Below are 15699 nucleotides of genomic sequence, written 5' to 3'. Positions count from 1 at the left end.
GTCAATGTGGATCTAAGGGGCCCATGAGCCTCCTGGGGGGGGAAGAGGCGTTGTCGTGCCCTCTTCAGTACCGAGTCAATGTGGATCTGAGGGCCCATGAGCCTCCTGGGGGGGAACAGACGTTGTCGTGCCCTCTTCACGACTGTGTTGGTGTGTGTGGACCATGATAGGTCCTTAGTGATGTGGACACAGAGGTTTTATTTACTTATTTTAACCTTTATTTAACCAGGAAGGGCGAATTTAGATTTAAAATCTCTTTTTCAAGAGCGTCCTGGCCAAGATAGGCAGCGCCAAGTCATTACAAAAATTACAGACAGACATGACAAACTACAAGTCATCTAGTAAAAACCATTGAATTCACAAGAGTAGAACAAAATCAAAAACAGCAAATTAAAAACATTGACAGGTCAGGGAATCAGCCTAAAAAAACCCAGAGGTACTTGAAGCTCTCGACCCGCTCCACTACAGCCCCGTCGATGAGAATGGGGGCGTGTTCGGCCCTCTGTTTCCTGTAGTCCACCATCAGCTCCTCTGTCTTGATCACGTTGAGGGAGAGGTTGTTGTCCTGGCACCACACTGCCAGGTCTCTGACCTCCTCCCTATAGGCTGTCTCATCGTTGTCGGTGATCAGGCCTACCACTGTTGTGTCATTGGCAAACTTAATGATGGTGTTGGAGCGTGGCCACGTAGTCGTGGGTGAACAGGGAGTACAGGAGGGGGCTGAGCACGCACCCCTGAGGGGCCCCCGTGTTGAGGGTCAGCGTGGCGGATGTGTTGTTGTCTACCCTTAACCACTTGGGAGCGGTCCGTCAGGAAGTCCAGGATCTGGTTGCAGAGGGATGTGTTTAGTCCCAGGGTCCTTAGCTTAGTGATGAGCTTTGAGGGCACTATGGTGTTGAACGCTGAGCTGTGGTCAATGAACAGCATTCTCACATAGGTGTTTCTTATGTCCAGGTGGGAAAGGGCAGTGTGGAGAACAATAGAGATTGCATCATCTGTGGATCTGTTGGGGTGTTATGCAAATTGGAGTGGGTCTATGGTTTCTGGGAGGATGGTGTTGATGTGAGCCATGACCAGCCTTTCAAAGCACTTCATGGCTACAGACGTGAGTGCTACGGGTCTGTAGTCATTTAGGCAGGTTACCTTAGTCTTCTTGGGCACAGGGACTATGGTGGTCTGCTTAGAACATGTTGGTATTACAGACTCGGACAGGGAGAGGTTGAAAATGTCAGGTTAGAAACCTGTCAGTTGGTCAGCGCGTGCTCGCAGTACATGTCCTGATAATCCGTCTGGCCCTGCGGCCTTGTGAATGTTGACCTGTTTAAAAAAGGTCAAACCCACATCGGCTGTAGAGAGCGTGATCACGCTGTCGTCCGGAACAGCTGGTGCTCTGATGCATGTTTCAGTGTCATTTTCCCCGAAGTGAGCATAGAAGTAATTTAGCTTGTCTGGTTGGCTCGTGTTACTGGGCAGCTCGCGGCCATGCTTCCCTTTGTAGTCTGTAATAGTTTGCAAGCCCTGCCACAGCCGACGAGCGTCGGAGCCGGTGTAGTAGCCGGTGTGTAGTGTATTCAATCTTAGTCCGCTATTGACACTTTGCCTGTTTGACGGTTCGTTTGAGGCCATATCGGGATTTCTTATTAGCTTCCGGGTTAGAGTCCCGCTCCTGGAAAGCGGCAGCTCTTGCCTTTAGCTCAGTGCGGATGTTGCCTGTAATCCATGGCTTCTGGTTGGGGTATGTACGTACGGTCACTGTGGGGACGACATCATTGATGCACTTATTGATGAAGCCAGTGACTGATGTGGTGTACTCCTCAATGCCACCGGAAGAATCCCGGAACATATTCCAGTCTGTGATAGCAAAACAGTCCTGTAGCTTAGCATCTGCGTCACCTGACCACTTTTTTATAGACCGAGTCACTGGTGCTTCCTGCCTTAGTTTTTGCTTGTAAGCAGGAATCAGGAGGACAGAGTTAAGGTCAGATTTGCCAAATGGAGGGCGAGGGAGAGCTTTGTACGTATTTCTGTGTGTGGAGTAAAGGTGGTCTAGAGTTTTTTCCCCTCTGGTTCCACATTTAACATGCTGATAGAAATTTGTTAAGACCGATTTAAGTTTCCCTGCATTAAAGGTCCCGGCCACTAGGAGTGCCACCTCTGGAGGAGCGTTTTCCTGTTTGCTTATGGCCCTATACAGCTCATTGAGTGCGGTCCTGGTGCCAGCATCGTTCCGTGGTGGTATGTAAAACAGCTACGAAGAATACAGATGAAAACTCTCTAGGTAGATAGAGATCTCATGATAAGCTGTAGACCACACTATCTCAGGCGAGCAAAACCTTGAGACTTCCTTAGATATCGTGCACTAGCTGTTATTTACATATATGCATAGTCCGCCACACCTTGTCCTACCAGACGCCGCTGTTCTATCCTAGCAAGCAGTTGAAGGCGTTATCCTGCAGTAACCCCATAGGGCAGGTAGTTTAAGGTATTATCCTGCAGTAACCCCATATAGCTGGTAGTTGAAGGCATTATCCTGCAGTAACCCCATATAGCAGGCAGTTGAAGGCATTATCCTGCTGTAACCTCATAGGACAGGCAGTTGAAGGCATTATCCTGCTGTAACCCCATACAGCAGGCAGTTGAAGGCATTATCCTGCAGTAACCCGATACAGCAGGTAGTTGAAGGCATTATCCTGCAGTAACCCCGTACAGCAGACAGTTGAAGGCATTATCCTGCAGTAAGCCCATATAGCAGGTAGTTGAAGGCATTATCCTGCAGTAACCACATATAGCAGTCAGTTGAAGGCATTATCCTGCAGTAACCCTGTATAGCAGGCAGTTGAAGGTGTTATCCTACTGAAACCCCATACAGCAGGCAGTTGAAGGCATTATCCTGCAGTACCCTCAAATAGCAGGCAGTTGAATGAGTTATCCTGCAGTAACCCCATACAGCATGTCGTTGAAGGCATTATCCTGCAGAACCCCAATACAGTAAGCAGTTGCAGGCATTATCCTGCATTAACCCTATACAGCAGGTAGTTGAAGGCATTATCATGCAGTAACCCCATATATCTGGTAGTTGAAGGCATTATCCTGCAGTAACCCCATATAGCAGGCAGTTGAAGGCATTATCCTGCAGTAACCCCATAGGGCAGGCAGTTGAAGGCATTATCCTGCAGTAACCCCATATATCTGGTAGTTGAAGGCATTATCCTGCAGTAACCCCATATAGCAGGCAGTTGAAGACATTATCCTGCAGTAACCCCATAGGGCAGGCAGTTGAAGGCATTATCCTGCAGTAACCCCATATATCTGGTAGTTGAAGGCATTATCCTGCAGTAACCCCGTACAGCAGACAGTTGAAGGCATTATCCTGCAGTAACCCCATATATCTGGTAGTTGAAGGCATTATCCTGCAGTAACCCCATAGGACAGGCAGTTGAAGGCATTATCCTGCAGTAACCCCGTATCTCCCCAGTCAGGGAGCTTTGTTTGAACCACAGCAGCTGCTGTGTCACCCTGCCAAAAGCAGTGGAGGCTGAGAGGGAGGAGGAGGGAGGCCTACCGGGGTCTGGCGTGGAATCTGCAGCCCTGTCCAAACTAGGGGGATCTGGAATGGGGTTCTGACTAGAGCTCTGTCCAAAACACAGCGCCAGGCCTGAAGTGGACCAGAGTTCCAGCCTGACCTCATAACACAGACACCCAGCCAGAGATCCAGCCTGACATTACAGAAACACAGTTCTAAGCTCCTATGTCTTCTAAAGGACACACTTCTATACAAGAGTACACCCAAAGTACATACACACTGTCCGTGTCCAAATACCCATACTTGCGTCCTAAATAGTAGGCTGTTTGAGTTTACGAAAACTATTTTTTAATAGTATGCAACATTTAGAAAATCTAGTATAGATTAAGTCTAGTACACTTTAAGTCTAGTATACTTTAAATCTAGTATACTATATTTAAATCAAGTACACTAAGTCTAGTATACTTTAAATTAAGTGTACTACATGCCAAGCTTGTAGCGTCATACCCAAGAAGACTCGAGGCTGTAATCGCTGCCAAAGGTACTTCAACAAAGTACTGATTAAAGGTTCTGAATACTTATGTAAATGTCATATTTCAGTTATTTATTTTGAATACATTTACAAGAATTTCTAAAAACCTGTTTATGCTTTGTCATTATGGGGTATTGTGATGTCATTATGGGGTATTGTGATGTCATTATGGGGTATTGTGATGTCATTATGGGGTATTGTGTGTAGACTGATGAGGTGAACAAATATTTCATCCATTTTTGAATAAAGGCTGTAACGTAACATAATGTGGAAAAATGGGAAGGGGTCTGAGTACGTTGCAAACGTAAACAGGAAGCTTCTGTGGTGGTTAAGTAGTTGTTGTTCTCCTCTTTGAATCAGGAGTATTGCATCGTAGGCTACAATGGACTAAATACATTTTCTCTCACCCATCTGTATACAATACACCAGAAACATGTTTTTAGACATTTTTTTGTGTGCAAATGTCTAACCCATCTAATCTCAGCAAAAAAAGAAACGTCCCTTTTTCAGGACCCTGTCTTTCCAAGATAATTCGTAAAAATCAAAATAACTTCACAGATCTTCATTGTAAAGGGTTTAAACACTGTTTCCCATGCTTGTTCAATGAACCATAAACACTTAATGAACATGCACCTGTGGAACGGTTGTTAAGACACTAACAGCTTACAGACGGTAGGCAATTAAGGTCACAGTCATGAAAACTTAGGACACTAAAGAGGCCTTTCTACTGACTCTGAAAAACACCAAAAGAAAGATGCCCAGGGTCCCTGCTCATCTGCGTGAACGTGCCTTAGGCATGCTGCAAGGAGGCATGAGGACTGCAGATGTGGCCAGGGCAATAAATTGCAATGTCCCTACTGTGAGACGCCTAAGACAGCGCTACAGGAAGACAGGACGGACAGCTGATCGTCCTCGCAGTGGCAGACAACATGTAACAACACCTGCACAGGATCGGTACATCTGAACATCACACCTGCGGGACAGGTACAGGATGGCAACAACAACTGCCCGAGTTACACCAGGAACACACAATCCCTCCATCAGTGGCAACAACAACTACTCGAGTTACACCAGGAATGCACAATCCCTCCATCAGTGGCAACAACTACTGCCTGAGTTACACCAGGAACGCACAATCCTTCCATCAGTGGCAACAACAACTGCCCGAGTTACACCAGGAACGCACAATCCCTCCATCAGTGGCAACAACTACTGCCCGAGTTACACCAGGAATGCACAATCCCTCCATCAGTGGCAACAACTACTGCCTGAGTTACACCAGGAACGCACAATCCCTCCATCAGTGGCAACAACAACTGCCCGAGTTACACCAGGAACACACAATCCCTCCATCAGTGGCAACAACAACTGCCCGAGTTACACCAGGAACGCACAATCCCTCCATCAGTGGCAACAACAACTGCCCGAGTTACACCAGGAACGCACAATCCCTCCATCAGTGGCAACAACTACTGCCCGAGTTACACCAGGAACGCACAATCCTTCCATCAGTGCTCAGACTGTCCACAATAGGCTGAGAGGCTGGACTGAGGGCTTGTAGGCCTGTTCTAAGGCAGGTCCTCACCAGACATCACCGGCAACAACGTCGCCTATGGGCACAAAACCACCGTCGCTGGACCAGACAGGACTGGCATAAAGTGCTCTTCACTGAGAGTCGCGGTTTTGTCTCACCAGGGGTGATGGTCGGATTCGCTTTTATCGTCGAAGGAATGAGCTTAAAACCGAGGCCTGTACTCTCGAACAGGATCGATTTGGAGGTGGAGGGTCCGTCATGGTCTGGGGCGGTGTGTCACAGCATCATCAGACTGAGCTTGTCGTCATTGCAGGCAATCTCAACACTGTGCGTTACAAGGAAGACATCCACCTCCCTCATGGGGTACCCTTCCTGCAGGCTCATCCTGACATGACCCTTCAGCATGACAATGCCACCAGCCATACTGCTCGTTCTGTGTGTGATTTCCTGCAAGACAGGAATGTCAGTGTTCTGCCATGGCCAGCGAAGAGCCTGGATCTCAATCCCATTGAGCACGTCTGGGACCTGTTGGATCGGTGGGTGAGGGCTAGGGCCATTCCCCCCAGAAATGTCCGGGAACTTGCAAGTGCCTTGGTGGAAGAGTGGGTAACATCTCACAGCAAGAACTGGCAAATCTGGTGCAGTCCACGAGAAGGAGATGCACTGCAGTAATTAATGCAGCTGGTGGCCACACCAGATACTGACTGTTACTTTTGATCCCCCATTTATTCAGGGAGACATTATTCCATTTCTGTTAGTCACATGTCTGTGGAACTTGTTCAGTTGTTGAATCTTGTTTCGTTCATACAAATATTTACACATGTTAAGTTTGCTGAAAATAAAATGCAGTTGACAGAGGATGTTTCTTTTTTTGCTGAGTTTATACACACAATACCCCATAATGACAGTGGAAACAAGTTTTACAAATGTATTGAAAATAAAACAGCTAATTTTGGGGCAGCAGGTAGCCTTTTGGTTCTAGTCTGACAGAGACCACCTGTGTGTATGTGTAATACAGAAACAGACAGATTAAAATAATTTGACTACAGCCCTATGGGAACCTAGTGGTACACTAGGTAGGGAATATTGTGTCATAGGGCTCTGGCCAAAAGTAGTGCACTAAATAGGAAGCCATATGGCTCTGGCTCCTTATTTAGTGCACTGCTTTAGACCATAGTGCACTACTTTAGACCAGAGCCATATAGCTCCCTATATTAGTGCACTATTTTAGACCAGAGCCATATAGCTCCCTATATTAGTGCACTATTTTAGACCAGAGCCATATAGCTCCCTATATTAGTGCACTACTTTAGACCAGAGCCATATAGCTCCCTATATTAGTGCACTACTTTAGACCAGAGCCATATAGCTCCCTATATTAGTGCACTACTTTAGACCAGAGCCATATAGCTCCCTATATAGTGCACTATTTTAGACCAGAGACCTATGTAAGGATTAGGGTGCCATTTGGAATCCTACCCTTAGTCTTCCAAAATGTCTAACCACAGAAAGCAACTCCCTCCTACCTACATTACTCCATCCCCATTGTAGAAAGCTGCTCTGTTCACTAGTATGAACATGAGATGGCCTGTGTGCAGCCTCAGGGAATCTCAGAAAGCTGGCTATGCGTCTCCTACCCCACTATGCTGTTCAGGCTGAGGCTACAGTGGCTCAGGGGAAATACTGATGAAATGGTGTCCTACCCAATTCAATCTGTAAACCGCAACCATTCTGGCACGAATCTTCATGCATTGCTACTGCCATCTAGTGGTCATGCAGATTACAGAAAACAGACAATACACATTCTCACATTTTTATTTCATGACTTGATTTCAGAAACACACAAAATTAACATATTCCACTGACATCTTAGAAAACAATGGACCTAATAAAGAGAGCCCACTCCACCTCACATATACATGACCCGGGGACAAACAGAGCCAACCTCTTTACATAGTGTTTCATGTACAATAGGGAAAATGTACCCTGTGGCCCCACATTGATGCATAATTTCATCGCTACATAATCTAGAGTATTAGTTATATATAAAAAAAATATTCAATTTGTTTAGGCTAAATAATATAACACATTCATTTAGTCAAGATTAGATGAGTCTGAGATGAGGGCTACTGCATAGGGAATGTTTTACAGTAGACTGAAGAGGGGACATGGGACAGGGCTTCTCTTATATAGCACTGAGGCATGGGGGAGGTACAGTCAGCCAATGTCCTGGTTGGTGAGAAAGACACCCAATAGCAGCCATCTTGACTAGGCCACACAGCCAGTCAACAGCCACACATGCAGTTGCACACACAAACCTCACCAACTCATTCACTCAACGTCATCTTCCGCCAAAGTCTTAGAACTCACGATTCTCTGAAAAACAGAGAGAAACGTCACTGAACATCTCAGCCATGGTCAGGCCTGAATCCTGACAGTCTAATCGGTGACATTACACTAAAAACTGTCTTTCAAGAAACAACTGACAAGATTAATGTCCTAGAGCTGAAAGAATAGGTCATCTTTAAGCTACTTTTGGTGACACTCTAACCCCTCCCTTGGCTAAAGTTTCCTCGTCTATATCAGCATACAAAAACAAAAAAAGCAAAGGAATGCCAAATAAATTGCTCCATTCTAAGTGTGGATATCGGAAGAGAGACCTAGCGTCTTCCGCGTGAGAGAGCGTCACTCACCTGGCTGATGGTGGGCAGTTTGGTGAGCAGCATCTGGAACACTGGAGGAGGTAGAGTCTGCTGTAGTACCTGGAGCAGCTGCTGTGGCTGACCACACACCGCTATGGCATTTGTTAGATGGTCTACACCCGTCTCGCAGTCTCCTGTTTGGGGGGGGGGGGGGGGGGGGGGTCCACATGATTAGGTGGTCTACTTCCTTCTCAAGCTGCAGTCCAAAAACACGTTATTTATACCACCGATGCCCCTTGCGCTAGCCACTTCCCCTCGGGGGAATCCATTTTGCAACCGGATGCAGTTTGAGTGCCATCTTAAGTGGAGGTCCAATTCACTGGCGCTGCCTCCTCAGCCCTCAAAAGCTCGAGGGAGCAACCAGGGTCACTTGCAGGGTTGATATGACCCACAGTTCAATGCAAACTAGTCACATGTCAAACTCGTGACTGCCAAGTATGACATTTAAAACAAGGCTACATTTTCAGCATGTAAAAGGAGTATGAAGCTATAAAAAAATAAACACTACCAGTCAAAGGTTTTTAGAAAACCTACTCAAAACAAGGGTTCTTTTCATTTTTAGTACTTTCTACATTGTAGAATATTGAAGACATTAAAACTATATAACACATACAGAATCACAGTAGCCAAAAAAAAGTGTTAAACAAATCAAAATATATTTTATATTTGTGATTCTTCAGAAAAGACACCCTTTGCCTCAGTGACAGCTTTGCACACTCTTGGCATTCTCTCAACCAGCTTCATGAGGTAGTCACCTGGAATGCATTTCAATTAACAGGTGTGCCTTCTTAAATGTGTGGAATTTCTTTCCTTGTTAATGCATTTGAGCCAATCAGTTGTGTTGTGACAAGGTAGGGGTGGTATACAGAAGATAGGGGTATCTGGTAAAAGACCAAGTCCATATTATGGCAAGAACAGCTCAAATAAGCAAACAGAAACAAAAGTCCATCATTACATGAAGGTCAGTCAATACAGAAAAAGTGCAGCTGCAAAAACCGTCAAGCGCTATGATGAAACTGGCTCTCATGAGGACCGCCACAAGAAAGGAAGACCCAGAGTTACCTCTGCTGCAGAGGATACGTTCATTAGAGATACCAGCCTCAGAAATTGCAGCCCAAATAAATGCTTCAGAGTTCAAGTAACAGACACATCAACTCTTCAGGAGACAGTGTGAATTAGGCCTTCATGGTCAAATTGCGGTAAAGAAACCACATCAATAAGAAGAGACTTGCTTGGGCCAAGAAACAAGAGCAATGGATATTAGACTGGTGGAAATTTGTCCTTTGGTCTGGAGTCTAAATTGGAGATTTTTTACTTCCAACTACCGTGCCTTCGTGAGATGCGGAACTCCTACAAGACTGTTGTAAACGCATTCCAGGTGAAGCTGGTTGAGAGAATGACAAGTGTGCAAAGCTGTCAACAAGGCAAAGGGTGGCTACTTTGAAGAATCTCAAATATATTTTGATTTGTTTAACACTTTTGGTTACTACATGATTCCTTATGTGTTAATTCATAGTTTTGATGCCTGTAAAAAGAAAGAAAAACCCTTGAATGAGTAGGTGTCATAAAACTTTATACCGGTACAGTACGTATGCATGTAAATAGATTTTAGCGTTGGCATATTGGCTTAGTTGCGTAGTGAGGACCCTATAAAACGTTGCTAGACATTTTTTTGCAATTCTGAAATGTATTGGAATAAATTACCAAACTATAAAACTAGCTAGGCAGTTATGGGTAAATGCAGCTGCCTGCCTGACTGACAGGAGTGCTAGCTAGCTGCCTGCCTGACTGACAGGAGTGCTAGCTAGCTGCCTGCCTGACTGACAGGAGTGCTAGCTAGCTGCCTGCCTGCCTGACAGGAGTGCTAGCTAGCTGCCTGCCTGCCTGACAGGAGTGCTAGCTAGCTGCCTGCCTGCCTGACAGGAGTGCTAGCTAGCTGCCTGCCTGCCTGACAGGAGTGCTAGCTAGCTGCCTGCCTGCCTGACAGGAGTGCTAGCTAGCTGCCTGCCTGCCTGACAGGAGTGCTAGCTAGCTGCCTGCCTGACTGACAGGAGTGCTAGCTAGCTGCCTGCCTGACTGACAGGAGTGCTAGCTAGCTGCCTGCCTGACTGACAGGAGTGCTAGCTAGCTGCCTGCCTGACTGACAGGAGTGCTAGCTAGCTGCCTGCCTGACTGACAGGAGTGCTAGCTATGCTGCCTGCCTGCCTGACAGGAGTGCTAGCTAGCTGCCTGCCTGCCTGACAGGAGTGCTAGCTAGCTGCCTGCCTGCCTGACAGGAGTGCTAGCTAGCTGCCTGCCTGCCTGACAGGAGTGCTAGCTAGCTGCCTGCCTGCCTGACAGGAGTGCTAGCTAGCTGCCTGCCTGCCTGACAGGAGTGCTAGCTAGCTGCCTGCCTGCCTGACAGGAGTGCTAGCTAGCTGCCTGCCTGCCTGACAGGAGTGCTAGCTAGCTGCCTGCCTGCCTGACAGGAGTGCTAGCTAGCTGCCTGCCTGCCTGACAGGAGTGCTAGCTAGCTGCCTGCCTGACAGGAGTGCTAGCTAGCTGCCTGACAGGAGTGCTAGCTAGCTGCCTGACAGGAGTGCTAGCTAGCTGCCTGACAGGAGTGCTAGCTAGGTACATTAATACTGTAGCTAGCTACCTGACAGGAGTGCTAGCTAGGTACATTAATACTGTAGCTAGCTACCTGACAGGAGTGCTAGAGAGTGAGAGTAGGGAGAGGGAGAGTAGAGATCAGAATGGCAACATCTTCGGTGGAATTCTGGAAGTTGAGCTTAAAAACAACCAACCTAAAGCTATTAATGTATCTAGTAAGCTAACGTATCTAGCTAGCACTCCTGTCAGGTAGCTAGCTACAGTATTAATGTACCTAGCTAGCACTCCTGTCAGGTAGCTAGCTACAGTATTAATGTACCTAGCTAGCACTCCTGTCAGGTAGCTAGCTACAGTGTTAATGTACCTAGTAAGCTAACGTATCTAGCTAGCACTCCTGTCAGGTAGCTAGCTACAGTATTAATGTACCTAGCTAGCACTCCTGTCAGGTAGCTAGCTACAGTATTAATGTACCTAGCTAGCACTCCTGTCAGGTAGCTAGCTACAGTATTAATGTACCTAGCAAGCACTCCTGTCAGGTAGCTAGCTACAGTATTAATGTACCTAGCTACCTGACAGGAGTGCTAGCTAGGTACATTAATACTGTAGCTAGCTACCTGACAGGAGTGCTAGCTAGATACGTTAGCTTACTAGGTACATTAACACTGTAGCTAGCTACCTGACAGGAGTGCTAGCTAGGTACATTAATACTGTAGCTAGCTACCTGACAGGAGTGCTAGCTAGGTACATTAATACTGTAGCTAGCTACCTGACAGGAGTGCTAGCTAGATACGTTAGCTTACTAGGTACATTAATAGCTTTAGGTTGGTTGTTTTTAAGCTCAACTTCCAGAATTCCACCGAAGATGTTGCCATTCTGATCTCTACTCTCCCTCGCTTGGGCAAGAGACATTTAAGGTACACTGTGACGACATACCAGGGGCTGAGGGTTTAAAACGCAGCCTCAGCCTCCTGTAGGGGTGGCAGACATAATTAGGTAATGTGGTCTAATACATTCTCATCCATCAAGAAAAAAGAAAAAAAAGACAATTACATAATTATTGTCATAGAGCTGAAAATAACCAGAGCCCCCGACACGGGTCCCTGGGCTACAGAGCTCTAGTTTGATAGAGCACCTTTCCTTGTTCCACAAGCTAACATTAGCAACCAGGAGGTTTATGAGAATACACAGTTGAACATCGGAACAGACACTAATGCCAAAGCTATTCCAGAAGGGGTCAATCGGAGTTCAAGTGACCATCCTGCTATTCAGGACCAGATAGTATGTTAGTCTCCGAGTAGTGTTTAGGACTGGGTGTGTATGAAAGACAAGGGGACGGCCATGGAGACAACTCACCTTGTGCTAGTAGCTCCTCCCCCAGCTGGATCTCCTCTAGGAAGAACTTCTGTACAGCCTCTGCATCCTTCAGGTCAGGCAGCTAAATGACAGACAGGTTAGCAGACAGTCAGTACAGGTTAGCAGACAGTCAGTACAGGTTAGCAGACAGTCAGTACAGGTTAGCAGACAGTCAGTACAGGTTAGCAGACAGTCAGTACAGGTTAGCAGACAGTCAGTACAGGTTAGCAGACAGTCAGTACAGGTTAGCAGACAGTCAGTACAGGTTAGCAGACAGTCAGTACAGGTTAGCAGACAGTCAGTACAGGTTAGCAGACAGTCAGTACAGGTTAGCAGACAGTCAGTACAGGTTAGCAGACAGTCAGTACAGGTTAGCAGACAGTCAGTACAGGTTAGCAGACAGTCAGTACAGGTTCGCAGACAGTCAGTACAGGTTCGCAGACAGCCAGTACAGGTTCGCAGACAGCCAGTACAGGTTCGCAGACAGCCAGTACAGGTTCGCAGACAGCCAGTACAGGTTCGCAGACAGCCAGTACAGGTTCGCAGACAGCCAGTACAGGTTCGCAGACAGCCAGTACAGGTTCGCAGACAGTCAGTACAGGTTAGCAGACAGTCAGTACAGGTTAGCAGACAGTCAGTACAGGTTAGCAGACAGTCAGTACAGGTTAGCAGACAGTCAGTACAGGTTAGCAGACAGTCAGTACAGGTTAGCAGACAGTCAGTACAGGTTAGCAGACAGTCAGTACAGGTTAGCAGACAGTCAGTACAGGTTAGCAGACAGTCAGTACAGGTTCGCAGACAGTCAGTACAGGTTCGCAGACAGTCAGTACAGGTTCGCAGACAGTCAGTACAGGTTCGCAGACAGTCAGTACAGGTTCGCAGACAGTCAGTACAGGTTCGCAGACAGTCAGTACAGGTTCGCAGACAGTCAGTACAGGTTCGCAGACAGTCAGTACAGGTTCGCAGACAGTCAGTACAGGTTCGCAGACAGTCAGTACAGGTTCGCAGACAGTCAGTACAGGTTCGCAGACAGTCAGTACAGGTTCGCAGACAGTCAGTACAGGTTCGCAGACAGTCAGTACAGGTTCGCAGACAGTCAGTACAGGTTCGCAGACAGTCAGTACAGGTTCGCAGACAGTCAGTACAGGTTCGCAGACAGTCAGTACAGGTTCGCAGACAGTCAGTACAGGTTCGCAGACAGTCAGTACAGGTTCGCAGACAGTCAGTACAGGTTCGCAGACAGTCAGTACAGGTTCGCAGACAGTCAGTACAGGTTCGCAGACAGTCAGTACAGGTTCGCAGACAGTCAGTACAGGTTCGCAGACAGTCAGTACAGGTTCGCAGACAGTCAGTACAGGTTCGCAGACAGTCAGTACAGGTTCGCAGACAGTCAGTACAGGTTCGCAGACAGTCAGTACAGGTTAGCAGACAGTCAGTACAGGTTAGCAGACAGTCAGTACAGGTTAGCAGACAGTCAGTACAGGTTAGCAGACAGTCAGTACAGGTTAGCAGACAGTCAGTACAGGTTAGCAGACAGTCAGTACAGGTTAGCAGACAGTCAGTACAGGTTAGCAGACAGTCAGTACAGGTTAGCAGACAGTCAGTACAGGTTCGCAGACAGTCAGTACAGGTTCGCAGACAGTCAGTACAGGTTCGCAGACAGTCAGTACAGGTTCGCAGACAGCCAGTACAGGTTCGCAGACAGCCAGTACAGGTTCGCAGACAGCCAGTACAGGTTCGCAGACAGCCAGTACAGGTTCGCAGACAGCCAGTACAGGTTCGCAGACAGCCAGTACAGGTTAGCAGACAGTCAGTACAGGTTAGCAGACAGTCAGTACAGGTTAGCAGACAGTCAGTACAGGTTAGCAGACAGTCAGTACAGGTTAGCAGACAGTCAGTACAGGTTAGCAGACAGTCAGTACAGGTTAGCAGACAGTCAGTACAGGTTAGCAGACAGTCAGTACAGGTTAGCAGACAGTCAGTACAGGTTCGCAGACAGTCAGTACAGGTTCGCAGACAGTCAGTACAGGTTCGCAGACAGTCAGTACAGGTTCGCAGACAGTCAGTACAGGTTCGCAGACAGTCAGTACAGGTTCGCAGACAGTCAGTACAGGTTCGCAGACAGTCAGTACAGGTTCGCAGACAGTCAGTACAGGTTCGCAGACAGTCAGTACAGGTTCGCAGACAGTCAGTACAGGTTCGCAGACAGTCAGTACAGGTTAGCAGACAGTCAGTACAGGTTAGCAGACAGTCAGTACAGGTTAGCAGACAGTCAGTACAGGTTAGCAGACAGTCAGTACAGGTTAGCAGACAGTCAGTACAGGTTAGCAGACAGTCAGTACAGGTTAGCAGACAGTCAGTACAGGTTAGCAGACAGTCAGTACAGGTTAGCAGACAAAGAGCCTTCTGAAAGCACCAACTCAAAATCATCGAGGCTCCTGAGTGGCACAGTGGTCTAAGGCACTGCATCTCAGTGCTAGAGGCGTCACAACAGACCCTGGTTCGATCCCGGGATGTATCCCAACTGGCAGTGATCCGGAGTCCCATAGGGCAGCATACATTTGGCCCAGTGTCATCCAGGTTAGGGCAGGGTTTGGCCATCTTTGTAAAATACGATTTTCTTCTTAACTGACTTCCTTAGTTAAATAAAAATACATTTGCCCCATGATCTGTCCATTGTTTGTAATGTTTCTTACCGATATTAGTCCAGTCTTCTCTTGGGAAGACTTCTGTTTACTTCTGCCTGTTGAAACAATGGCATATTTGATAACTGGTATGCTAAAGAAAGGGTGACTTTCAGAGAAATGTCAGTTACATGAAAGGGGTAAGAAAAAATTAAAAAAAAAAAATGTTTTAAAAGGAGTCGGCTTGCTTAAACCATAAACATATAATTATATGGTGAACGTTACTACTCTATGTAGGAGAGGTGGTTGACTTAACTTGTTATCTATACACCACCATTGACTTGTTTACGATGACTGTTGACAAATCATCCTTAATATTGGATTGCCCTGATTGATTCATCAGCAACACTAGCTAGATGGCTAAGCGGATATGGTGGCACGTCGCTAGTTAACCAACTCTTAACCAGTTAGCAATAACATAAACCAAACACAATGCTAAGCGTATGTTTTTAATGCAGTTTTATCACGCTAGATAGTTAACCAAACATTTGTAAACTAGCCAGCCATTTGTCGCAGGTACAAAAAACACGTGTCTTTCCAGTTTGCTAACATGACTTACGTTCTTGCAGCCTTTTCTTGAAGTTCGGATCACTTCGTCGTTTTCTGTCGAAATAAACGCAATATCCAATGAACAGGGCTCCGGCCACCCCAGCGACCATGGTGCTGGTTTTAGCCCCCATCATGTCCGGAGAACAGAGTAGACACACCACTAAGTTAACTAGCCAGCATGCTAGCTACTGACTCTTCCTGGGAATGAGACTGACTGCGCATGACCCCCA

General features: G+C 46.8%; 1 protein-coding gene across 1 annotated transcript; it reads right to left on the bottom strand.

Moving 5' to 3' along the window:
- Positions 1–7388: 7388 nt before the first annotated feature.
- tomm20a (translocase of outer mitochondrial membrane 20) lies at positions 7389–15699 on the bottom strand. Its single transcript, XM_055936713.1, has 5 exons — positions 15480–15699; positions 14933–14979; positions 12237–12318; positions 8283–8425; positions 7389–7965 (listed from the first exon to the last, which is right to left on the bottom strand). Exons 1-5 carry the CDS (start codon positions 15601–15603, stop codon positions 7921–7923), a joined length of 441 nt encoding a protein of 146 aa, XP_055792688.1. The 5' UTR covers positions 15604–15699; the 3' UTR covers positions 7389–7920.

Source organism: Salvelinus fontinalis, chromosome 1, assembly GCF_029448725.1.
Source record: "Salvelinus fontinalis isolate EN_2023a chromosome 1, ASM2944872v1, whole genome shotgun sequence".
Lineage (NCBI taxonomy): Eukaryota > Metazoa > Chordata > Actinopteri > Salmoniformes > Salmonidae > Salvelinus > Salvelinus fontinalis.
Note: the sequence above shows the minus strand (reverse complement) of the source record. Positions and strands in the feature narration are given on the sequence as shown.